This window comes from Lepidochelys kempii, chromosome 18, assembly GCF_965140285.1.
Source record: "Lepidochelys kempii isolate rLepKem1 chromosome 18, rLepKem1.hap1, whole genome shotgun sequence".
Taxonomy (NCBI): Eukaryota; Metazoa; Chordata; order Testudines; family Cheloniidae; genus Lepidochelys; species Lepidochelys kempii.
This window is the reverse complement of record NC_136397.1, coordinates 22,091,874-22,118,304: the sequence shown is the minus strand read 5'-3', so window position 1 is coordinate 22,118,304 and position 26,431 is coordinate 22,091,874. Positions and strand designations below refer to the sequence as shown.

The following is a 26,431-nucleotide window of genomic DNA, read 5'->3' as shown; positions in this document are numbered from 1 at the left end:
TACCTGTAACCGAGATCCGGCGCCTACAGAGAACTCAGAACGCCTGCTGCTCGGAAGACGTTCCAGCCCCGTGATATCTAGCCAGAGAGAACTCCCGACTGCTCGCAGCCATTGGCGAAGCTGCAGAGACAGGGACAGGTGTTTTCTTCCATTCAGATTGCACATATTGCATCTGCGGGCAAAGCACCACGGATTCAGGGGCTCTTTTCTGGGCAATCCGGAATCAGACCAGAATCCAAGGATAAAACAATGGGCTCTGGGCCTGCCTAACCTCTGTGATTTCAGTGGGTGCATTGCGTGCTCTCTATGCTTCTCCCCTTGGTCTTTGGTAATCCCTGACCGCCCTCCCCCTCCCCCCGCCCCCCGGCTAAATGACTGATAATATTTTGAAACATACAGAAGAACATTAAGGGATGCAAAGCGCATTGAGAATAATGGGAGTGTTTCCACTGGCTGTGAATCAGGCCTTTCTTACTGCTAACCTTTTTCTGACTTTGCTTTTCTGAATAAAATATGATTTCCTTAAAAATGGTTTGCTACTTTTCTCCTATATTAACTTTTGATTGTGGGAATAAAACTGCCACCACAAGTACAGTGAGGCAAACAATAGCAGCTACTTCGTCGTTCATTTCTGTAGGCTCTCAAATTATTTGCAAGTCTTTGAAGAGAGGTTTTTCCTGTGAATATTTAAAGAATTGTGACCATAGGAACCTAAAGTCAAAACTGCTTGTTTTTCTCATCTTGTTTTTTAATAGCAACATCAGAGTACTAAATATACACAGGGAAATTGTTATAGGGTCGCATATACAGTGCTTTCCAAGTACATAGCTTTGAAATACATAAACAAATTAAAAAACACTCTCGGATAAAATAGTTCACCTGTATGGAATCGCAGCCATTCGACTCCCTCCGAAAACCCATTGTCATTTATTATTAGTAATATGGCCATGATATGCCTAGAAAAGGATAGTACAACATTGAACTGACACAATGATTTAAACCTGTTAAGACTGATAAACTCACATACATGTTTGTAGTGTGTGTGTGTGTGTGTGTGTAAGTGGGTGGGTGTGTACCCACATATGGTATATAATTTTTGCAGAAAAATAACAAGAGGTATTCCAGATGTAAAATAATAATAAATAAAAGTAAAAAATAAACCCCTCAGAAGCTAAAATAATCTTGATCAGAACCCTGTGCCCTTAGTGTATGTATTGTGCAAGATATATTTTTTCCACACATATTAAGTATGTGTCTACAAATGTTGCGAATAAGAAAAAAAGGAGTGAGTGGGAAGCATCATGTGACTTCTGCAGTATAAACCGGACCTCAATTGGGCTTTTAAAATGGGGAGGGATTTCTTACTTGTTTGCAAATCTCTTGCATATTTCATACCTGGTTGACTCAAATTTCCAACTGCATTATATATGAAGGGCATGGGTGAATTATATATATAATGTGTCGAATATTTACTGTTTGACTAATCTTTTAGCTCCATTGCACTCCTTCAGAACAAGTGGGAAAGAAGTAAACTGAAACACATCTTTAAAATAATATTTCAGAGGGGTTGAGCCATTTGGCCAACTGGGAAGATGTGGTTGGAGAAATGGCCACCTTTTAAGGTACAAGGAGATATCTGGATTTTTTAAAGATGCTGCAAATGAAGACAATTATTTTTCACTTTGGCTGGAGGACAATAAAACCACATCAGCATTTACCCAAAATCTCACCACGGCTGAAAGATGCACATCTTTCCAAGTGGTGCTAACACCAGTTGCTACCTTTTGAAAATATTTAGTTTGCAATAAATTAGGGAATTAATTGTTCTCCCACTAGTGATTGGCAATGTTCTGGATAGGCAGCCAAAAGACCGGATGCTTGTCTGAATCTGTCTGGCATGGAAATAAGGCTGGAAGTACAAGTATGGGTTGCCTTCTATTTCCAGGTAACACCAGCAGATAAGAGGGCCTTGGGCCTGATCAAAAGTCCTGATCTAAAGACTCCCATTGACTTCAGAGAACTTTAGAACAGGCCCCAAGACCTGAAGTTCTTCCTCAATTTTTGCTCGGTCTTTACTGGGGGAAAATCCCCACTGAAGTCAATGGGAGCTTTTTCTGAGCAAGTAAAAAGGAAGGCTCTGGTCCTTCAGGCTTCTCCTGATGCAGCCAGTCCCAGCTCACATGCATTATAATTGGCAGGAAAAGGCCTGGATATGGATTTGGCACAAAAAATGAACCAAACTATTCTGAACCTTAGAGTAAGTTCATGTGGCAGGTTCAGCTTCAGGGCAAAAGGACTGGCAGCTTCCTGGTGTATGTAACCCTCTGACTCCCACCTATTACTTTTACTGAGAGACAGTCATATGCACTAAGGAGAGAGTAGATTGCGACAAGTTTTGGAATCCTATAGCAACTTAATTGTTGTAGTGTATTTGTTTATTCTTTGTCAAATAAAATGAACTGAATGGAAACTGAAAGAGGTGAACTGAAATGGTCTGGCCTGACAAACACCACAGTTCTTTGTTTGAACTGCATTATCTGCAATGCATTGAGATGAAAAATCAAATGTATATTTTTAAGGATATGACAAACTCAGGGAATATGATATAATGAGCAACACATACTTCTGGCTTACGACCTGTATCTTGTGTTCTACAAATCTCTGAATATCACTGCAATCCATGGGTATCTTGTCGGTAATGTTGCTATGGTCTCTGAGAATTCCAGCAGACAATGCAGTGCTACTGATTGGACATAATAATACTTAGCACGAATATTGTGCTGAACATGTTCAAAACAGAATACAGACACCAGATAATTAATGCTCACAACACCCTTGCCAGGTAGATTTGGGAAGCATTGTTATCCCCATATTACAGGTGAAGGAAAGGAGGCAGAGAGAGTTTAAGTGACTTGTCCCAAATCACTCAGTAAGTCTCTGGAAGAGCTGAGATTAGGACAGGAGATTAGGACAATCCCTAGCACATTCAGCTAGGCAATGCTGCCTCTCAAAACCTCTTGTCCACCTAAAACTTCTATTGTGACATCACATTGGTAGTACTCTATTATGACTTTCTGGGAACATGGGCCCTGCTCCCACCAGGTGCTGAGCTCTCTCAGCTCCCACTGAAATCAGCTTTATTCACAGGAGAAAGGAGTTTTCTGAACAGGGTCCAGTAAGTGCTTAGAACCTAGCAGAATCAAGCCCACGGAACATAAACTGAAAACAATCCCAGAAAGAAACATTCTAAAGTTTGCATATAGATATTATATATCCCACATATGCCGCAACAAAACTCTGTCATGGAGTTCTGCTGAAAAGCAGCCCGTCCTTGCTGTTTTGAGTGTCAGCAGAACCCTCTGATGGAACGCTAGTCTTAATATTATATGTGGTTGCATATCGACATTTATGATCTATTAATCTATTCACAATAAATACATACCCCATATTCCATAGCGTAACATTGTTGCAATATCTCCCTTGAAATATAAAGCATATTTGCAGGAGACTTGCTCTGACATTGGTTGCCCGTGAGTGGAAAAAGCTATTGCCCCGAGTAAATGTAAATAAAACTAAACTGTCCGGGGTCTTCATGCTCTATTTTGATGTACAGGATATCACACCACCCTATGGAGTGCAGTTTGGCTGGAAAAGGGATTTTGGTTCTGACTGTAATACAAAATACTTACTTAGGCCTGATCCTACCAACATCCACCCGAGTAAGTTTTCTCACAGGATTAAGTCCCATTAAACTTGGTGAAACTACATGCATGAGGAAAGTAATTCTATGACATAAGCATTTGGCTCTTCACTGCTAAAGGATTTTGGGCCAGATGTTCCACTGGTGACAGCTGAAGTCAATGGAACTATGCCATTTACCATCGGCCCCAGATGTGGCCTACGTGTTCACCAGAAAGGGGATGCACTGAAAGATGATGGCATGCTGCTGTTGTAAGATTCCCATGGCGAAATCTGGCTGAAGGCATAATGTAAATCTAAACAGACTCTTATCATCAGATACAGAGTGTGGGGGAATCTGTTCTCTCTGATGTAACAGAAAAAGAATTGGTAAGCATCTATTCCACACAACCATATAATTCTACTTTTTTTTTTTTTTGGCTACCATTAGATACAAGGAATGAATTAAACCTAATTTGTTGTTTTTTATTTGAACATATAAAAGGCCAGGACATTAGAATTCTGCACGGTGAATCGTATTTGCAGTTTTGAATTCTATGTCCCCTGCCGGTGGGTCTGCTGGCTGGTCCCTCTATTGGTTTGTTTAGCATACAGAGGGATGTCAGTATTCTTTTGATAAAGTGCAAGTGCTGTTGGTCCTTACAAAGAAGGGAAGTTTGTGCATGTCGTTTTGTTTTCTGTTTTGCCCCTGTCTGGTCTCACAGTGACCAAAGCTGTCCCTTTGCAGAGTGTATGGAAGGCTCCTGAAATTGCCATCTGAAATCATACTTGAGTCTCCTGAGGTCCAAGGTATTCTCTCTTGAGGATGCTTATCCCATGGGAGTTTGGGCCCCTCCTGCTTACCTCACATGGGATACAAAGTTCACTCCATTCCCTACTAGAGTATATTCCTGCAGTCTAGTTCAGACTCTAACACCAGAGATGCAAAAATATGTAACAATCCTTCAAACATTTTGGAATAAGGGATTTGAAATATATTTTATGATGTCAAACTGCCATTAGGGTTACAATGGAATACCCACAAGTACTATACAGTGCAGCCAAAAAATACAAATAAATAGAAGATCAATGGGTAAAGGTACAAAACACAGTCTTCAGAGTTGGAAGAGGGTCAATGCTATATAAGTAAAACAAAGAAGGAAAATGTATATACTCTATGCTGGCGAGTTTTGATAGTTTTTGAGGGCTGCACTGTTTACACTGGTAAAATACAAAAGCCCCCATACACTGAATCAACAGATTGCACCAAAGTAATCACCCCAAAATCACATTAATCGTGCAAATTTTGATTTAACTGCTTGTTTTAAAAAAGTGTTGCTTATTAGGTATATCGCTAATTGTGGTTAGTGCCTCTACAGTCCGTTGAGTGCACTAGGGGGTGCTAAGGACGGCGTACCCCTCATTGTGTAGAAGTTGTGATATGCTGACAGACTGGGGTGGGACTCTGAGGAGTGCATGCTGTGGGGGGGTCTCAGTCTCATCTCACTTAAAGGTGCTTTACTGGTGTAACTCCACTGACACCAATGGAGTCACTCCTGATTTACACCAGCGTGAGCTAGAGGAGAATAAGGCCCGTATATATATATATATATATATATATATATATATAGAAATAATAATGCTGATTAGTAGAATTATCAATCAAAACAGGGTAGTCCTTTATGCTTATTAATTCAGCTTTCTGCACTACTAAAGCAATCTAGTGTATGTTCTCCTCCGTGAATATAGTGAATATAGTGCTTGCATCATAATGTCTGGGATGTCGCACTGGATGAGCATAGCACCTCAGTGAATTTGAATTTAGGAGGTAGAAGTCAAGCTGTTACCTGGCCATGGGTTAATACTCCACTGGTGACTGGAGAAGGGCCTGACAGTACCTGCCCCTGATGGCAGTCATGTTTTAGAGAGGTGGAGGCAGAGCACTGAATACACATACATTATATTTCCAAGGGAAGTTGCTGAAGGCGCTTCAGCCCTTTCATGTGAAATTCTCCCCCTGTATAGAGAACAGGAAACAAGAACTGTGTACCACTTAAATCCTGCTTAATAGGCTATACATGGGACTTCAGTCATGGTCGGGGATGAAGTTCTTTTAAAAGTAGCCCTGGGAGATCCTGGAATTACAGATCAGCAAACTTCACCCTGCTACAATAGAAGAGTCTAACTAATCACAAAAGCAGAGTATTTGGGGAAGTATGTGTAATCTAACATGTCTGCCTAGCCTTGGAGTTGTTTGAAATAGCAGATAATGTCACACAGGAGCACAATTTTACTTGTGTTTTCTGAAAGATTTTGCTAAAGTCAACTGTAAAATATTATTAAGGGGAAAATTTCTGATCCCCTAACTCATACTGAACAGTGCCTCACTGTGAGCAGTCTCATTGAAGTCAAGTGGTATTTACTCAACTTAAGAGGATCAGAATCTGGCCCTGAGGCAATAAATGACTATAGTATCAGGAGAAAAGTTTTGTCATGGAACAAAAACTGACTAGGTGCACTATGAAACCTACTGCTAATGTACAGCTGCCGCACACAGTGGATAGAAGTTAGTACTAGTTTACTTTGGGGGTTAATATTCATAGGGAAAATGGATGCCGAGTTGATGAAGTTTGCTGAATAGCTGTTTTATAAAACCTGTGAAGGACAGTGATAAACTTAAGCTGGGATGTAGACAATTAAATGTTGAGCAGCACAATGGCAGATAAAATTTAACATGGAAAAATATAATAGTGCACACTGACAAAATTCTATTATACGTCTCATCTATATTGCCAGAGTGGCTCTAGAGTGGCTGGGTCTTCTGAGAAAAAGAATTTAGGGCACGAATCAAAGTCCATCAGAGTCACTGGGAGTCTTTCCAATGTCTTCAAAGGGCTTTGAGTCAGGCCCACAGATGTTATGGTGGAGCAGGGCAAGGAAGATTTCCTCCCAGAGCTCAGCAGTAGATTAGAAAAACACAGGTGCTTTAAAAATGGATAGAAAGTAATCTAGAAAGACAAGCGATTGCCTGAGTTATAATGTTTCACAGGTGCAATGTGCACCGTTGCCTAGGTATAACGAGGAGTGTTTTCACTCTCTTCTAAAATAATTAAATGTTGAATGTCACAGAAAAATTGAGTCTAGTACCTAATGTATAAATACAGATGTAGCTCTGGATAATCCCACCATTGAGAGAGCAGTTTAGAAAGGGGATTTAGGGGCTTTGGGTTAAAAAATCTGCTCTCAGTTACCTTGATGTAAACTAACTCCATTGACATTTATTTCATTGGTTACTCCAGGTTTACATCAGAATCACTAGAGCAGAGTTTGGTATTTTAGACATGTCAGGTCATATGAATGATTTGTGCTGTATGCTTCAGCTAAAATGAGTCAGATGCCACTATCTAAAAAAAATAGCTACAAGTCTTGGGAGTTTGATAAGTCATTTGTAAAATGGAAGATGCCCTCTTTCATGCATGGGAGGGAGGCAGACTTTAGAGATAGGAGGAGCCTTTGAAAACTGTTTGCTAAAGTCTATCTTGAAGAGTCACCTACTTATTTGTCCAAGTGTGCACACAGCAGGACACCTTTCAATCTGCAGAAGCAGTCCCTGGACAGATATCAGCGGCTATTAGTGGGGTGGAGCTGTTCCCATACCTCGTATTTAAAGATGACAGCCAAACTGAACTTTGAGTTTGATCTCGCTATCCAGCACAGCTCCGCCTGCTACCCTACTGCCTATTATCAGAACCTCCATCCCACTGCAAAGGTTCAAACAGCAAATTTTAGTGCATAGGTCAACAAGTTCAAAACAGTTTATTACCCTTAGCAAAAAAGACTACCTCGAGAATGGACATGTGATATGTTATTAAAAAGTAAGAAACTGGAGCTGCTTAAACAAAAGCATAATTTATCACAAGAAATTTGCCTTCACCTTTTCTGCTGGCGGAATCTCTGTGAGCAGACTGACACATTCATTCAGTTTTATTCATTATACAAAATAATTTGAGGTCTTTTTTACTGGCTGTGTACCGGTAGTTCTTTATCAGCATTTGCTATTCATGCTACAGACGTAATCTAAGCCTAGGGAAGTCAATAGAAGGACACCACTGACTTCAGTTGGCTTTGGATCAGGTCCAACGTTGGTTAGTTGTTATTGCCCAAAGGAGTCACACAGAATTGTTTTTCTTCTCTGATAGGATGAGATTACAGGCTTTTCTGGCATGAATAATCACACACAGAAATCTGATATTCAGTCTTCAAGAGCACTCACCTCTGACTTAGAAATTCACTTTATGGCAATAAAACACCATCAATAGCAAGTTCACAAAAAGCAAACACTGAAGAGGCATACCCAGAGCCACAGTCATAGTGAATGCATTTAAAAATCAGAATGAATATTTGCACACCTGTTTTTGGAAGTACTCTGCAGCTCCACGAGGGAACAAGGTTTGTAAAACGCTACTTCACCCATCATCAATGCAGTGGCTTTGTGTAATATGGTGATTCATAATTTGCCATGATAAGATGATATTGATATGAGCGAAACACAAGTGTCAACAGTGGAACCTTCTCCTACATTTTCCCACAAACTGAGTAATGATTAAAACTTGTCCCTGGCAGCCCCTAGATATAACACCATAAACATACAAATAGGGGTCAGGGCACTATAAAACAGAGGAAACTTAAGAGTTGTTTTCAGGGTTTCCTTCTATGCTCCTTCTTGATACATTAATCCAAAAGGTAAAAAAAGTTCTCCACTCCATTTCCCTGGGCAACCACTATAACACCTATACCTGGTTTAAAGTGACCGTAACCCTTGCTGCTGGTTTCAGCTGTTCGTTTCTGTGAACTTTCTTCAGTATTTATTGTCTAATGAATGGATACAGGCGCCGATGCAGCCTTCAGACTCTACTTTCAGATTTTCAGCAGTCCAGTCCAGTGTATCTTAGCCTCAGATGTCTTACCATAAACTAGAAAGTGCAATGGAGAGTTGATCACTTTGGTGTCTTTACAGATGCAATGTCTAGTGACTGGGGTTGAGGAATGGAAGGGGGAAATTTGTCTCTGTTGATTTTACCACACAGAAAATAGCATGAGATAATTGTTGACGATCTTGGCCAGGGCACAATGGTTTACATGGAGCAGAAGCCAGGCCATTTAAATAGTATCAACTGGGGCCATTTGGAATGAAGTCTGGTTTTAAATTTACTCTCCAAACACAGAATGTTCTTCCAGCTCATTGCTGTTTCATAGCAGTGCCATTACTTGAATTCTGGGCTAAGATCTGAGGGCTTTGCTCAAGGGATCTCCTACTGATTCCTTGCCTGTGTGGTTTAAATTTGGGGATTTTTTTTTTTAATTTCACAATAACTGGAATGGTCTTTGTCAATTTGGCCCAGAGGCATCCATACTTTAACTGTATTCAAAACACATCTCAATTCTGCTTTTGTTTCAAAACAGCCCCAAATACTATTTATTAACCATTCTCTTTCTTTTCAGAACTATCAGAACCAACTGATCATATAAATGAACATTGCCATACGTTTCTGCTTTAGGTTTAACATAATCCCTTCTGGGTCTTGCCAACACCCTGGCAACTCTACAATGGATAAGAGAACTGTCACTTTAACAGAGTTTCAGAGCCTTCTCAGGGAATCCTCTGTAATCAATGGTTTATTAGGCCTGGCAAACGATTTGTTCACTAGTGGAAATTTATTTCAAATAGAGGGTGTGGGTGTGGGTGTAGGTGTGTGTGGGTGTGTGTGGGTGTGTGTTTTAAAGGCAAGCTGCCAAAGTAGAAAACATCAGTTTATTTAGTTCAAACGAAGAATATTAAAGAAATCAGATTTGTAACCCATGACACAATTTTTAAAAAATGAATATTTACGACTTTCAAAAATTGCTACAGTACAAAAAGTGTGTGTATGTGTGTGTGTGTGTGTTTGTATATATATATATATATTTATATCTATATGTATATATGTATATTAACCAGAAATACTGACTCTATCAGAAGAGATTCCCCACCCCGGTTTTCTCTAATATTTCTATGTGTAATTCACTTAGCTTCAGCTTCTTGTGAAGTCTTTCAGATCAGTACATGGCACATAATGGTATTATTGGCACAGGTTCAGAATCACAGTCCATATCCCAAACTCCAGATGTTCAGTCCTTTTCCTTTATTTCGTCTTAACTTCCCCTTTCTTCATAGGCTTCTTTGCTTGCATGTTTTTTTCTCTTCTCCCATAAATGCGCGCTTTGAAAATGCAGTTTCCTACAGGTGTGTTCATTTTTATAAAAATATATTTGGCACATAGAGTGCTGCTGTTTGAGTCTCCTACTGGTAAACAGAAATGGTAGGTATTGGTAACCCTTTTTTTTTTTTACAGGTTCACCAATGGAATCCTGTTAAGGATGAAAAGAAAAATAAAGATTAAATTATAATGGGTAAATTTAGCCAGAATATATTGGTTTTTTTTTTTTTTTTGGTAATGTCTCAGTCACGCATGTTTTCATGAATACTTGGCTAGTTCTTTTCCCTACATTAAAACCATAATTATTAATATTTATCCTCTTAAAATGCTGGATGCTTCCATCTTGCATGAAACTTAGTACCACAATAAGATTTATGGATGTAAATGAAAATGGTAATTGGTAAGTGTCCCAATGGTAATAGTTCATAGTCAAAGAATGATGTTAGGGATAGATTCTATCGCCCAGCCTGGGACATTTAGTCTTACTGCAAAATGAATCATTAAACATCACACAGAAATGACATGCTGAGCTCCTGCGTCCATTAAAACTGTTGCATCCCAAATGTATGCCACTTCATTTGTTTGCCTGTGGTACCTTTTCTCTGCATACACTGCAGAGTATTAACTCACTTTCCAGTTTCCTTCATACTAGACTCCTCCTGTGAAGGACAAAGTAACCTGGCTGCTAGACTCATTACTGTATGAGTAAACTGAGTCCATTAATATCTTACCAGTTGGCTGGAAAGCTACAAAAGCCACAGTTATGAGGAAGGGTTGCAGGATACCATGAGGAAGAGCACTAGGTGCTCCTCATTTAGTTGAGCTTGCTGAGCAGAAAACTCCATATTGTAAATACACAACCACACAGTCAGCTTGATGTAAATGGATAGGCGAAGCCTGCTGGCCAGTCGCTAGCAAATTCTGCTGCTTTCCTGGAGCCTGGGGACCTTAACCAAAATGAGGGACCCAAAGCCCTGATGTTTGATGGAGAGCCACTATGCATCAGCAATTACCCAACTATTAAAATACCTTAAGAAAATCTTTTCTGATGGTTTTGCTAGTCACACCAGAAGTACTAAACACTGGAAGGTCTCAATAGGGATGCATATTGCCATGTGCTGTCCAACCCAACTTTAAAAAACCAAGAAGTTGGGATATTTTGGATAATGTTCTTAAAATACCACCAGACTTTGGGGCCAGCCTCTCAATGGCAAGCTGGCCTTTTTGCAGTACTCTTCTGGTCCAAAGGATCTGCAATGCAGCTGAATCTCTTGGGCAGCCAGCTCCTACCTCACTTAACTCTGCAAACCCTGCTATGAAGGGCCTGGAGAGAGGGAATGTGGGCAAAATGCTACTGCACCAACTGCTACTCACTTGATGAACAACGACTTAGGGGGCCATAGTCATCTACTTTTGAGGGCACCGTGTACAGGGGCAAAACTGAATCTAGAACTAGGGACCCATAACTAGGTCCTCTGTGGCTTGGCATGTACCCAGACTGTTCTACCCAGAGAATTCCTGGATCTTCAAACCTTGTTAATGATCACCCATCACTAGCAGCAGTATTGCATATTTCTGTTATGAGACTGATATAGCACAATCATGGTTTTTAAACAGGTTTCAGAGCAGCAGCCGTGTTAGTCTGTATCCGCAAAAAGAACAGAGGACTTGTGGCACCTTAGAGACTAACCAATTTAGTTGAGCATAAGTTTTCATGAGCTACCCCTCACTTCATCGGATGCATTTCAGATTGGCTTACTACTCAAACATCTCTTGAAAAGCTTCAGATTTGTACGGCTCACCTAAACCTTGAGTGTGTTTTTGGGGGAAAGCCTTTTGCAATAGGTTGCAGCTTTCCAGAAATGGTGTTGGTAGAGATGCTTCTCGAGAACAGTGGGAATGACTCAGCGGCTTAGCTGCTCTTATTTCACACGTTTATCTCCTCAATACGTTTTCCAAAATAGAATTCATTTCTGATCATCCTTGAATTCTAGACCTTTTCACATTCAGACTAAGCAGCATATTGAGTGGCTTGGCAGATGCGAAGAAGAATATGAGCACTAACACGATTTTCTAATGTTTAAATGCCCTAAAGGAATCCATAGAAAACTGGTTAAACACAAACAATAGAGATCCCACTGAAATTTCTCTTTAGCTGTTAATTTGTCATCTTCTTAAAGCTCACTCACAACATAATATTCTTTAAATCTTCTATATGGAAATTGTTGCTTCTAATAATGAACACATGCTAGTGTTTGGATCTGCATGTATATGCTGCATATATTTGGTATGCATGTATGTTTTTGCGTATATGCACATATATGTGTTGGCATAAATGTGTGTAGTTATTTGTGTCTATGTGTGAATATATGATTTGTGCTTAGTGGTGGGTTTTCCATGCATGAGCTGACTCTGTATGGATGTGTGTGTGTAGACATGAAGTATGCACACCTTTTTGTGTGATCTGTGAGGCATGTGCATATGTCATTTTTGCATGTAATTGAGAGTGCATATGTGTGCAAACATTACATGCAGTGAGTGCACGAGTGTGTGCATGAGTGAAATTTTCATAACACTTTAAACGCTTCAAATGTGCATTTAATTTAGATTTAAAAAGACAAGATTGTATGTTAAATAAATGCTACATCATAATTAAAATATATGTATAGCGACTTAACTGCCATGTAAGAGATACATATCTCTTTTAGTTATTAAACATTAATTAAATCTTCACAATTAATTGGTAGTTATTGTCTTTAGATAAGTATCTTATTAAATCAAAAGGGTATTTCCTCAATAATGATTACTCTGACTAAGGTGAATGGAGAGGAACGAGTCCTCAAACACCTTCCTTCTTATTAATTATTGTAGCACGTAGAGGTCTGAGCATTGTGCTGGATGCTAAACAAAATCATTGTAAGAGACAATCCCTACCCCCATAGAGCTGACATTCTAAATAGACAAGACAGACAAAGGATGTATCATCATCCCCACCATTTAATAAGGGGGAACTGAGGCAAACAGAGACTTCTTTGAGACCACACTAGGCACCTGTGATAGGGCTGGGACTTGAACCCAGGTTTCTGGGAGGCCAGTCTAGTACTTTCACTGCAAGACTAGTCTTTCTTTGACTCAACCTTTATGAAACAGGCACCCCATACTAAACACACACTACAGTACAATTTCTGCCCTCTGTTACAACTGGGCAAACCCATGACCGTTATAACCGAGGGCAAAAATGTGGCTCTCTACATTTACTTTAAGTATTTACTGAGGATTAAGATACTTGTTTGCTTTCCTTTTCTTTGTTTCTATCAAAAGTGGGAGAGGGATGATATTTACTGCTTTCCTCTAATGCTAATATCATACCTACATCATTCAAACGCAACAAAAAACTCATGCAACTGTCATGGGGTTTGGAGCAAAGGAAAACAGCCTCTGAGGTTGCTTGTTTGTGGAGTGCCACGTCCACAGACCCAGGATAGCTCCAGCAACCACGTGGGAGGCAGGCTTTTGCACCTCAACCTTAACAGAGATACCTCCAGCTCTTGCCATCCATCATAGCTACATGCATGTCAATCAAGCCCTGGGGATGACTGAACTCTATGGAAATACTCCTGTTGCTTTCAATAAGCTTTGGATCAGGTTGCCACATCTCAGTTCTGCAGGGCAAGGACGTGTCCATACTAGGAAAGGTTTAAAATGATTAGGGGTCTGAAACACATGACTTATGAGGAGAGGCTGAGGGAACTGGGATTGTTTAGTCTGCAGAAGAAAAGAATGAGGGGGGGGGATTTGATAGCTGCTTTCAACTACCTGAGAGGTGGTTCCAGAGAGGATGGTTCTAGACTATTCTCAGTGGTGGAAGAGGACAGGACAAGGAGTAATGGTCTCAAGTTGCAGTGGGGGAGGTTTAGGTTGGATAGTAGGAAAAACTTTTTCACTAGGAGGGTGGTGAAACACTGGAATGCGTTGCCTAGGGAGGTGGTGGAATCTCCTTCCTTAGAAGTTTTTAAGGTCAGGCTTGACAAAGCCCTGGTTGGGATGATTTAATTGGGGATTGGTCCTGCTTTTGAGCAGGGGGTTGGACTAGATGACCTCCTGAGGTCCCTTCCAACCCTGATATTCTATGATTCTATGATTCTAATGTATAGCTATACTATTATAAGCTATTCCAGCAAGTTCTCCTAGTGTAGATGCAACTTAGACCAGCAAAACAAGGCTTTTGCCAGTGTAGTTTACACCGGTTCCCTGAGTAAAATAAGCTATACCTGAAAAAAGCAATTTCATCGCACAGTGGAAAAAGGTAAATAGCAGGGTCCCCCAAGGATATGTACTGGGACCAGTGCTGTTCAACATGTAAATGATCTGGAAATAGCAGTAAACAGTGACAAAGATTGCAAACGATATAAAATTACTAAAGATAGTGAAGTCCAAAGCTGACTGTGAAAAGTTTCAAAGGGATCTCACAACACTGGGTGACTGGGCAACAAAATGGCAGATGAAATTCAGTGTTGATAAATGCAAAGTAATGCACAGTGGAAAACATCATCCCAACTATACATATAAAATGGTGGGGTCTAAATTAGCTGTTACCACTTAAGAAGAGCTCTTGGAGTCATCATTAATTGCTGTCTGAAAACATCTGCTCAATGTGCAGCAGCAGTTAAAAAAAGCGAACACAGTGTTAGGAACCGTTAGGAAAGGGATAGATAAGACAGTAAATATTGTAGTGCCGCAATATAAATCCATGGTAAACCCACACTTTGAATACCACTTGCACTTCTGGTCACCCCCTACCAAAAAAGATACGTTAGAATTGGAAAAAGTACAGAGAAGGGGAACAAAAATGATGAGGGGAATGGAACAAGTTCCATATGAGGAGAGATTAAAAAGACTTGGACTGTTCAGTTTAGAAAAGAGACAATTAAGGGGGGGTGCGATCGAGGTCTATAAAATCATGACTGGTGTGAAGAAAGTGAATCAGGAAGTGTTATCTACCCCTTCACATAACATAAGAACCAGGCATCACCCAATGAAATTAATAGGCAGTAGCTTTAAAACAAACATAGGGAAATACTTCTTCACACAATGCACAGTCCACCTGTGGAACTTGATGCCAGGGGATGTTGTGAAGGACAAAAGTAGAACTGGTTCAAGTAAGAATCAGATAAATTCATGGAGGATAAAAGGTCCATCAATGGTAATTAGCCAAGACAGTCAAGACGCAACCCTATGCTCTGGTTGTCCCTAAACCTCTGAGTGCCAGAAGGTGGGATTGGATGACAGGGGATGGCTCGCTCAATAAATTGCCCTGTTCTGTTCATCCCCTGTGAAGTCTCTGGGAACAGCCACTGTCGGAAGACAGGATACTGGGCCACATGGACCATTGGTCTGACCCACTATGGCTATCCTTATGATCTTACACTGGTATAACTGCGTCTAAACTACTGCTTTTGCTGGCATAATTTATACCGGTGCCCTGAGCAAAATAAGCTCTACCAGCAAAAGCAATTTTATGCTGGTATAACTGTGTTTATACTAGGGCTACTGCTGGTATCAAAATGTCACCACAAATCACTGATAGTGCTGCACGGACAAAAGTTTCTGGTGTAGAACTGACTTAGATCTCTACCTGAGTATTAGGAACCGATTTGTCATGCAGTGGGGGCGACTTCCTGATGGTTTCTCAATGACCTTTCCTTGGAACTCTGAAAGTGCTATTGATCTTATAAGAAGGTGATTCTCTAGTTGTTTTTTTAAATGCTTCTAATTTAAGATCGCTCATTCTTTCGTTTAAGACCACAAGCTACTGGCAGATGTCCTTGGTCAGTAAAGGGTTCAGCATGCCAGGTGCTGATCAGCTTGCCATGATCCAGCAAAGCATTTAGGCACAGGAGCCGCGCTGTTGTGTTCAGCCCAGCCCGAGTGCTCTGCTCCTGGCAGGATTGGAGCCAAACAGCGTGTTGCTGGCACAGTACATTTGTTCTGGGTTATGTTTTCTCTGTGCCCTGGTTGCCCAAGTGAAAAATATCTCCTAAAAGAGAAAGTCAAAGACTATCAAGAACTTGTTCTTAGGGAGATGGGAGCCCAATTTACCCTTTGCTCCTTCCCCAATTTTTTATCTGTAACAGAAAAAAGCATAGTCTGTAATTTGTTTGATGTTTTTGAATGCAATCTATTCAGTTCTCTTGCTGGAAGGTGATGACAGAAATACCAGCTTTCACCCATGGAAAGCACTGAAGTCTTAATTAACTGGATGCTTTAGAATACTTAATCTCTTGTAACAGGTCTGTGTATGCAATGCTGTTATTCTTTCTAAGACAAGCCTGGATATTTTATGATGACTCATTATCTGTTAATATTAACGCAAAAATGTGTGCTGTAAGGCAGAACGAGGGCATCACAGCAGCAGGCTGCAGGTTTCAAAGCAGAGAAGTACCACGAAGTGCTGTGAGTTCGACCTACTCTGTGTGAAAGACGGGGCAGTTTCAGCCCTCTGATACTGCTAGCATTTTAGAATCCCAAATAGTCATTTATATAATAATAATGCTTAACACTTACATAACTCTGTGTAAATGCTATTTAATTAATACACTGTAATCTGTATGTAATATTTATATTGCATTCTGAAGGGCCCCTGTGTGCAAACTCGGTCAGCAAGTGATGTGCCTTATAGAATTTTATATGATCTCATTCCAGGTTGTTTAGTCAAACACAGCAGGAGGCTAGAATTCAGGACAGGAACCAGGTGAAACACCACATTTTGATTCACAGGAGTTTGTGCAAAACCATTCAGTTTCTATCTCAGAGATACTCTGAATTTCAGTTTTGAACAAAGGCCAAGAATCAAAATGAAATTCAACCAAATCAGCCAAGTTTTGCCTGGTTCCAGGTCAAACCCATGTAAAATCTCTGTCATTTTCAAGTTGTCCACTGGAAATCGTAGTCTGTTCCAGGGTTCCCAGAAATTCCTCCTAAATTAGCAAACCTCTGAAGGTCACCAACTTGTCCTGTGTTCCAGGTTTGTAATTGGAACTGGATGAACTGTTCATCAAATTTCAAACTTTTTGGTTTGCAAATCCCCTGTAAGCAGATCACTATTACTATTCATTGTCCTAACTTACTCACATTCAGCTAATGTTTAAGGAGAACATATTTCAGCCTCTGAGTTGCTCACAAATTTTTCACTGCTGGTGGTCTTTTTAGTATTCAGTATCTGCTTTCAACTTGCAGTCAGAACTAGTTTCACCTGATTTCAGTTAATTTACAAAAGCTCTGTGCAGACCCATCCATGTGTTCTGTTCTTGGCTCTTCACCATTTCCCTCTCTAGCCAGATACCCTCTCTGTGCCTCAGTTTCCAAATCTGTGAATTGGGATAATAACTACTAACCAAGAGTGCTGTGAGGTGTAATTAATTAACACTTGTAAAATGCTTTGAGCTCCTTTGAGGAAAGGTGCTTGAAATGTTCAGTCTGATATAATTTATATTGTTCCATCTATGAAACTATGATTTAGGGTGATTTCACTATGGGATGTTGAGTGGCCTGGGTCATGCTACAGCTAATCCAATCCTGCATTTCTTACACACCCCAAACTCTTCAGTGAAAGAGGTTTAAATGCTCTGGGAAAAGGAATGCAGGATCCAACCCCTGAACGTAAGTGGTTTTGCGCTCTCTAGCAAGTCTTTCCATCTCTCCTGAGATGCACCTGGTTAAAGGTGACTTACTCAGCTTCATGCTGCTTTGTTGGTACTATCAAATCCAGCCAAGAAGATATTCACACCTGCAGCAGATGGCTGCAGCCTGAAGTCAGCAAGAATTTCTAAATACATTTTACACCACTCACAGTCCTAGAAATAGGAGCTGGGAAACAGTCTTAAGCTCACCATTTCTCACTGCATTTTGAAGGGTCAGTCCAGTGACAGCGCAGTAGAATGGTAAGTAACAATTCCCAAGCTAAACATCTCCATATAGCCAATCCTTGTTCTAAGGACACTTTGTCCTAGGTAGTGACGTGTGAACCTTAAAGTATTCAGTTTGACCCAGTTAAGGTCCCAGTCCTGCAGAACCTTATGTCTGTGAGTAGCTCCACGGAGCCCAGTGGGGCCACACATGGGGCAGGGTCTCTGGCCTACATGCCGTTTGGGATTAAATCGTCACAACACTACTGGAATGTTTAAAAAATAAAAAAAGACAAGAGTCCAGAACTGTAGACTCTTGCTATCCCCACTGAATTTGGAGGGTTGGATAAAAAGGGACATAGAACTAAACCGTCCTTGCTTTGGGTATTAAACACAGCAAAATTGACCTAGAGGTCAAACCCATCCTGGTCAAACTAACTGCAGTGCCCAGTGCTCTCTGTACACCTCCAGGAATATCCTGCAGCATGAGCCAACACCTGCTTTGGAAAAGAAGGTGCTTGGGGCATTGATGCATCCCGGGATTCAGAGCTTTATATTTCGACACACATCCCCCTCGTTTGTGAAGCGGGGGCTTGGCCAGTCCCCGTTTATCTCCTGCACCCCCTACAGAGGAATTTTTGTACATGTGGGGAAAGAACTTTTTCCTACTACTGACCTGAGTCCCACTCATGTCATGGGTGTGTGTGATAGCTTACAAGATGCAGCGGGTTTATCATATTGTCTTTCTAATGTAACGGCAAAGTCCTGCATCCGTCGGGCTCTGATTGGTACAGAGATTTTACCACAACAAAAATGAAACTCCTCCAGCCATAAACCAGGTTCTTGGTTGCCATGTTCATTTTCAGCTACAAAAGGAGTGTCATTTGTAGCTTTAATCAGCATGATCGTTATAGCATTGCAGACAAAGAAGGAAGACTGTGATGCAAATCCTGATAAAATATTTGCCGTCTTGTATATCCCGTCCTAATCAATGCACTTAGCTAGACGGGCACATTTCACCTTGCCTGCCCAGACAAAACCATAGCAAGTCACAGCAGAGACTATTAACTTTTTATTCTCTTTCCATTCTAATCTAATTACATTTCTGTGTTCAAAAACTGAGCATCAAGTTAAAAAGGTTATTTCGAGCAAGTCACAGTTAGGGAAGGTTGGAAATTTCATTTAGAGTGAATATGTGATTCATTACAGCAGGGATTTGGAACTGACCAATTAATTTGCCTGAGCGCATGGCTCAAACTGGCAGTGCTGCCCTACAGTAAAATGCCACATAGTTAATCCTAATTGCTTTTCCTCCCACTGCTATCTGCAATGCCACCTTCCAAAGAAAGAAAAGGAGGAGAAAATGGCACAAGCTAAAAACAAAAACAAAAAAAAAACAACAAAAAGAGAGAGGGAGAGATCTGCAAAACAATGTTTTTTATACTAGTGTGGGTGTATCAGCCCCCAAGGTCTGGAGACTCCCCAGACAGCCTAAGGGATGGCAGATATGGTTTCCTGCAAGGTAAAGAAGGGGTTTGTTGCTACTCTTGCAGTGGAAGCATGAAAAGGTCACTTATTTCAGAATCCCAGCCACGTGAGCTCTAGGTTATCAACCGACTATGCACAGAATACATGCAGGCTCTGGAGTTCCATCATGCAACAAAAAGTTAATCACAAAAGGAGGCCATTTAATAGCACTGATGTTCACAACATTTGCTGAAAGCAAACCAGTTCTAGAGATGTTCCCGCATGGGACTCAAGGTCTGGATCCAGAGGTGAACTTTCTCAAAAGTTTAAGTGTGCTCTCATCTGGGTGATCTAGTTTGGCCCTCTAAAGAGTGAGAGGCCATCACTCCATGAAATCCAGGGTGAATGGGTCTTGAATTTTAGTTCCTGCCCACCTCTAATTCACCAAACGGAAAAGCCATTTTGGTACCAAGTCCCCCTTTTATCTTAGAAGACATTTATCATCCCCTGCTCGGGGCACCTAGGTCAAGTCAAATGTTTAAAAAAAGGATCAGCTAGCTGGTAAGCATTACACAGGGAATACAATGGTGAAGGAGACCTCGCTATGCACAGAAATGTTCATAGTTATGTGAGGTGGAGTGGTTGAAAAAAAATTTGTAAGAGTGGTACGTACCAGGAAATAGACACATGGCGTCTGCCCTGCCCCCAGGAAGTAAAACAGACTTCGGCCAGTCAGCAGGAGATTTCAAACCATTTCTCAGACACAAAGGCCACAGGAATTAGATGCCGATCAGAAGAAGAGGGTCTGCAGCGAGCAGAAAAATGGGCTTGCACGTGCTGGTACGTAACACACAACGAGCAAGCCTCATCCGGCCTGCTGCCAAAATTAGCGTTTCCGTTTCTTTTTTTTTAAGAGGAAAAAAGTTCTCTAAAATAATGCTTTGAATGGGCTTATTGGCCTTGGCAATTGAGGGTTGTACAAAGAAGATGAAATTTAATGCCATGTGTTTTCAGTGGAAATGGAAAATATTGAAATAAGGTAACTCTTAAGCCAATTAAGGATGCAAATCTGGGGGGTCTTAGACAGTCCAAAGATGAGTTACAGTATCTCTGTGTTTTTTAAGTATTTTTTTCCTCTTTCCTTTTCTCCTGAGCTACTTTCCTGTTTCTCCCAGCTGCAGTGCATGATTGTCGCCCCAACACTGCAATGACAAATAGAGATTGGTCACCTGGAAAAATGCAGTACATAAGGGGGACAGCTGGTTTATTGCTGGGAGAACATATGACTTTGCCACTGTTAGTGACTTATAATGTGACTGCTCAGACTGAACCAAGCTTCAGCAAAAAGTGTGGAGGCCAATATATTCCAACAAAGCATTACCTTAAGACAAAAAAGCAATGAACCCTTTCCAACCAATGCTCATATACCAATGGATGGCATTAATAGCAGCGCAAACAATAGACACGGACTATGCTCAGTACCATGCAGAGACAGGACAGGAAAACAGAACAAAAATCTCCCCGCTTTGTGCCCCAGCATTGGTGGCTGGGGTTCATGTGAGAATTAACATATACATACACTCAATGAAATGGTTTGAAAATCCTTGCCAATTCTCTGCCTCCCAAGATCGGAGGAAATCCCAGAATATGACAGCTAGCAAAATTCCACGCACACACACACAAAGATATTTAAAAATATGTTTATTATCATTGTTTGCTTTTAGACTTCTGCTCTTCATGCACTTAGGATAAAGGACTTTATAATAAATATCCCTTAGAGTTCAACATGGTTATACATTTGAAGAAGGCTTGGGGGTGGGGTGAATTATTATTTTTTCACTTCCAATAAATTGTTTTCTAGCTTTGACAGCAAACATACATTTACTGTGCGGAGCAATTCTGGAAAATCTCTGCACCAATCAATAGTGAAAATCCTCCTCCTAAAAACACAAACAAAACTAGCAACATACCCAGCACCCCATGCAATTAACCCTTTATTAGAAGGCTAACATTTTTAGTATTTCTTTGTGGGTAAAGGTAACTTACCAAGTTCTCCGATCAGCCTCACTTTCCACACAGACAACAGACATATAGAAGGATGGCTCAAATCTTTAATTCCATATTCTGTCAACTCCCCCTTATTAATGTATCATTATTTCATACCAGACAAAATGGATTCATGCAGCCTATTCTTGTGTTAATCACATTGTCACTTAAATCTGAACAGCTTGACAGATGCTACTCAAAAAAGCAGCATAGAAATTCTGGAAGATAGATTTGAGGTAAATTTCCTTGCTGGAAGTGGTAGAGGGGAGTTGAAAAATGTGTGGTACTACACAACAGCACAGCTTAACAAGATGTGTTCTAGGTGAGCCTAGCTGGCATTGCAAGGATAAAAGCAGTACTTAAAATTGCCATTTTACAGGCATTAGAAATAATCAATGGCCTATGCCTATGGGTCACATAGGTCATGAGTAATCATTGTCCTTATTTTGAAGACAGAGAAGTTTGGTATTCCTGGTTCTACATATTAGATGGTGCTAACCAAACTAGACTCAGAGCTGGCAAATGTTTCTAACTGACTAGGTAAATCTGGGAAGGAAAATGCACATCATAGCTTAAAGAACCATTGCAATCCAATGGTGTCAATTTCCTTCACTACTGGATTTTATCAATATTGATTATTAATTGGAATTTCTGTTACATATCAAAATAATAACTTGAGTGTAATAGCTTAAGGAGCTTTTTTGTAACCCCAAATAAATTTGAATCCTCTAAATGTAAATGTGCATGAGAGATTGTAGAGTAAGAGACTGCTCAATGCCTGTCTTACCTGTTTCCATTGAACGTTGTTTTATAATCACCGGGCGAGTGTAACATCTCCTCTGTATACACTGGCATTGGTGTCCTGACGCACTCGTGGGAGCACTGTAGTGTTTCATTGTAGGCTGTGAATATGTCCAGGTTACTGGGCACACGGGCTGGGGTGAAGTCTGTCAAGTTCTGGCAACTCTCTTCCTGCTGATTGATTTTGCGTTGGTGGCCGTTCCGCCGTGTGTTTCCACTTTGCACACAACTGGGTGTTAAATTTAAAAAAAAGAAAAGAAAGAAAAAAGAAAAGAAAAAAAAAAAACACAACCCAAAATACAACTGTGACCCTTGAGAGAGGAACTTACATTACCTACCATTAATTATACATCATTTAATATTAGATTACAATTCACAAGCACTTAGGAAAGATCAGCCATAATCAAGCAATCAATTCCCTTTATTTTATCTTTTATGTTTAAAGTTAAATTTTAAATGTGAGCCTTTTATTCTCAGAAGAATTACTGAGATAAGAGGTGCAGCCGTATTTGCAGGAAGTTAGAACTTTCTTTGCACAAAGATTTTAAACAAGAACAATCAACTTAACCCTTTTGTGTCCTTGAAGCTGTTGTGACAAATAATGGCAGGAAATTGGTCTGAGAGAGAAGCACTGGGACTCAGAGAACATTTACAGATACATTGGATATGGTTCACTCATTGATTCTGAAGCCCCATGTAATCATGCCTGATAACTCATTGGTGCATTAGTCTACAGGGGAGATTCTGTATTTCATCCCCTTCCACCTACTGCACCTCATGAGTTTGACATGGGATGTTCTTCTTTCTAGAAATGTACTGTATTTCAAGATCTATACAGGCACAAAACAGGGCACCTGCTACATGGACATTACATGTCCTGGACAATTTGGAGAACCATATGTATGGTCATACAATTCAAAGATGGAGACCTAGAGAAACATTACGCAGAACAATAGAGAAAGAAGCCAAATCCATCAGCACAATACTCAGAAGCCTAAACAGACCAGCACAAGATCAAAATAAATGGTGGAAACTGGTGGACGCCCCAGGCACCAGAAGGTGCATGAGGATAAAAAAAAGAAAGATGTACAGTCATTTGTTATTACATATAACAATAACGGGAGGAAGGGCTAGAGAGAAAAGGGGGAAAGGGGATCCTTAAGACTGATAAGGAACACTTGGGCTCTAGAGGTTAGGCTACCTCTAGAGCCAAAGTTTCAGGATAAGCATTAGGGTGCTTAGCTCAACTCCTTTGTTTTCCCTATCCCCTGAGAAAAAGCTTTCTTGTGAGACATACAGTCCCTTCGGTTTTGGCTGAGTTAGAAATACTGAAAAATTAGCCTCCCACATGCTAGTGTCAGTATTTTTCATTGGCACAACCATTGGAGCAACCTTCTCTCACCACCAGCCTTTTACCTATTCTCCCCGATGTGGCTGAAACACTCATGTATTTTCACTCCTGGAGTGAAATCCTGGCCCCACTGAAGTCAATGGTAAGATTGACTTGGTTGGGATCAGGATTTCATCCCTGATCTCTCCCACACCCTAGTCCAGCCAAGAATAGTTGCATTTCTAGTATTTCCAGTTCCCGAAGAGCCCAGGATTGTTAGAAATATTTCTGAAGTTTAAAAAGGACTAGGGGTCATTTTCAGACTTGTGATGAGCCATACCTATGACCGCAACCACCGTGGCTTTCCAAGGTTTAAATATCATCATTGCCAAAAGAGATAATTGAGGTGAAGAACTTAGTAGAATTCAGAAAAAGATTAGGTGCTAAATTCTTTGCTGGCATAATTCCATTTCAACTGAATTACACCAACAGAGAATTTGAGTGGATGCATTTGTATGGATAATGGGAATATTACACTTGATAGAATATTGTTTTTCTTTCAGATCATAGGAAAACAAGCTAGCTGATGCAGGTGAAAAAGAAACTTGCCTTTGAGAGCACATTATTCCATAACTGTCCATTATGGGCATTCATCCAAACCATCTGCTACTGGCCACTGCTAGAGCCAGAATACTGGACTACATGGACCCCTGGTCTGATGCTGCCTGGCTGTTCTTATGTTGTTCTAAATAAGCCTAAAGTTTCAAACTTAGGTGCTAAAAGCTAGTTGCCTCAATCCTGAATAGGAATGATTTAATGTGCAAAACCATTGAGCATTGACTTCAGTAGCACATCAGATGGCTGGGCACTTTTATTTAGTAAAATATGGATTTATTAAGATCCTGACTTGTAGGCTCGAAAAAGCTGGCTATAAATATCAAGTGGGAATTTCAAAAGGGCCTGAGGAAATTAGGCAATCAAGCCCCACTGAAAGTCAAGGGGAGTTAGACACCTATGTATGTTAGAGGTTTTTGAAAATCCTAACCAATAACTCTATAAACTAGATTCATGGCTGGCATAAGCAGGAGCAATTCCACTGATGTTAACAAAGTTACGACCACTTACACCAGTGATCGTTTTGGCCCCTTGTGTACATCCAGACGTCCATCCATAATGCCGATCTGTACAGTTTCCATTGATTTCTCAAACTGAAATAGACACCTGCTAAAGATAAGCAGTTCCCCATACTGTGAATTTACACAGATAATATAAACTTTGCACTGCATTGAGCAATCATTCATCTCAAAGTGTTTATAAAGAGGTAAACTACTAACCCCACTTCATACAACTGAAAACTGAGTCACAGAGTGGTTACATGGCTTGCCCAAAGTCACATAGTCAGTCTCTGGCATGAAGGGATTCATGATCCAAACATCTTACCTCCCTGTCTACCACTCTTGTTACTCCACCACATTGCCTCCCTTGGTTCCTTGGGATATACAAGGACTCAAAATACAATTGGACAAAGATTAGAGCTGCATAAATAAATCACAATGCCACAGGGATTTTGGCTCTTTTTTGCTCTTGAGCAATATCTCAAAGTGAGATTTCCTGATATTTTATCTGTTATTTGAAATTATCCAAAAATGTTTTGTTTTGGCAGATTTTTTCCCCACACTGGACCGATCACAAGCAGTTCTCTCCAAGTTTTGCTATTTGACCTGTGCTAATTAGTTGAGATTGGTCACATAAATCATGTCGTATTGTTTCAGTTTTCTGTTTTGATGTGTGTATAACATTCTAGTTTGTCAGGAAAGAGAGGGGGGAAATGGCAAAAATGTTTGTTGAATGTTTTCCTGGTTTTTTTCATTGAAATATTGATGAGTTTTTGAATATTTTTTAAAAAATTTAACTGATGCTAAATTGGTTTAAAAAAGGGGGAGGACAAAAATGTCATGGCTTCTCCTCTTTGTTCCCAATTTTGTCATCAAATTGTGAAATTCTGATAATTTTTTTCAATTTTTGAAATCCAAAAGGTTGGCCAGGTCTAATAAGCACTTCTGTTGTGAATTTAAAATTAGCTTTCTACAAATGCTGGTACATGAAACTCTGATATCCTCTTTCTGTGAGCAACCATGCCAGGAAAATTGAATTGCAGAAAGCGGACAGAAGAGAGCCACCCACATGTCCAAAGCTAACTCATTTATAAATTTGAGTAAATATTCTCCCAGAATGTTTTGCAGTATTTGTCCAGCTCTAAGAAATACCAGCCCTTTTAGAAAAAGACAAATTGGGCACCTAGAAACAGAGGCATCCAAAATCACTTTATTTGAGAAATTCTTGCCTTATAATACATATTTTAATGGCATGTGGAAGTATACATCTCTGCTACTGGGTTGACAAAAACAGTTCCTCTAAGAACATTGCAAACTTTTCAACCATTTCATTTTTGTAAGACTCTAACAATACCCAACTGTGATTTTTGTTCAAAAACATTTCAGTGGAGAAGGGGTGTATATTCTAACTACACAGAACCTAAGATGAGCCTTCTCAATCCTGTTTAATATGGGGATTCCTGACTCTCAATCAGACTTTTCAATATATTTCTAGTATCAATATCTTATTTTATCCAATCACCTGAGAAGAGTACTGGGATCACCTGCGGGAATTTACACTATATGACTGATAAGCTTGGAAGCTATTAGAGAAATAGTTGCTGGGGGGGGGGGGGCGACGACGGACTACAGGCCTCAGAACTGTGTAGGAGAGAAGCAGAGTTACGCTGCATTTTTTCAGATTCCCCACGGGTGCAATAGCATTATTACATCCAGCAAAACTGACCTCAAAGTAGGACAATTTCTCTTGGAAAATAGGTAAAGGCAGGAATGCCTGAAGCTAAGAACTAACCTATTTTACTCTATGCATAGCTGATGTTGAAGAATAAATGA

General features: G+C 40.3%; 1 protein-coding gene across 6 annotated transcripts in view; it reads right to left on the bottom strand.

The window, feature by feature from the left end:
* Window positions 1–727: 727 nt before the first annotated feature.
* AJAP1 (adherens junctions associated protein 1) overlaps window positions 728–26,431 on the bottom strand; it is a 113,150-nt gene continuing 87,446 nt past the window's right edge. For 3 of the 6 annotated variants that reach the window (XM_073316611.2, XM_073316613.2, XM_073316614.2), the window contains exons 4-7: window positions 24,609–24,707; window positions 22,140–22,382; window positions 19,980–20,111; window positions 728–10,086 (exon numbers count right to left, since the gene is read on the bottom strand). In XM_073316611.2, coding sequence (XP_073172712.1) covers window positions 20,039–20,111; window positions 22,140–22,382; window positions 24,609–24,707 — 415 coding nt within the window. In that variant the 3' untranslated portion in view covers window positions 728–10,086; window positions 19,980–20,038. The remainder of the gene's footprint in view (window positions 10,087–19,979; window positions 20,112–22,139; window positions 22,383–24,608; window positions 24,708–26,431) is intronic. The other 3 variants (XM_073316612.2, XM_073316615.2, XM_073316616.2) reach the window with 3 other exon arrangements.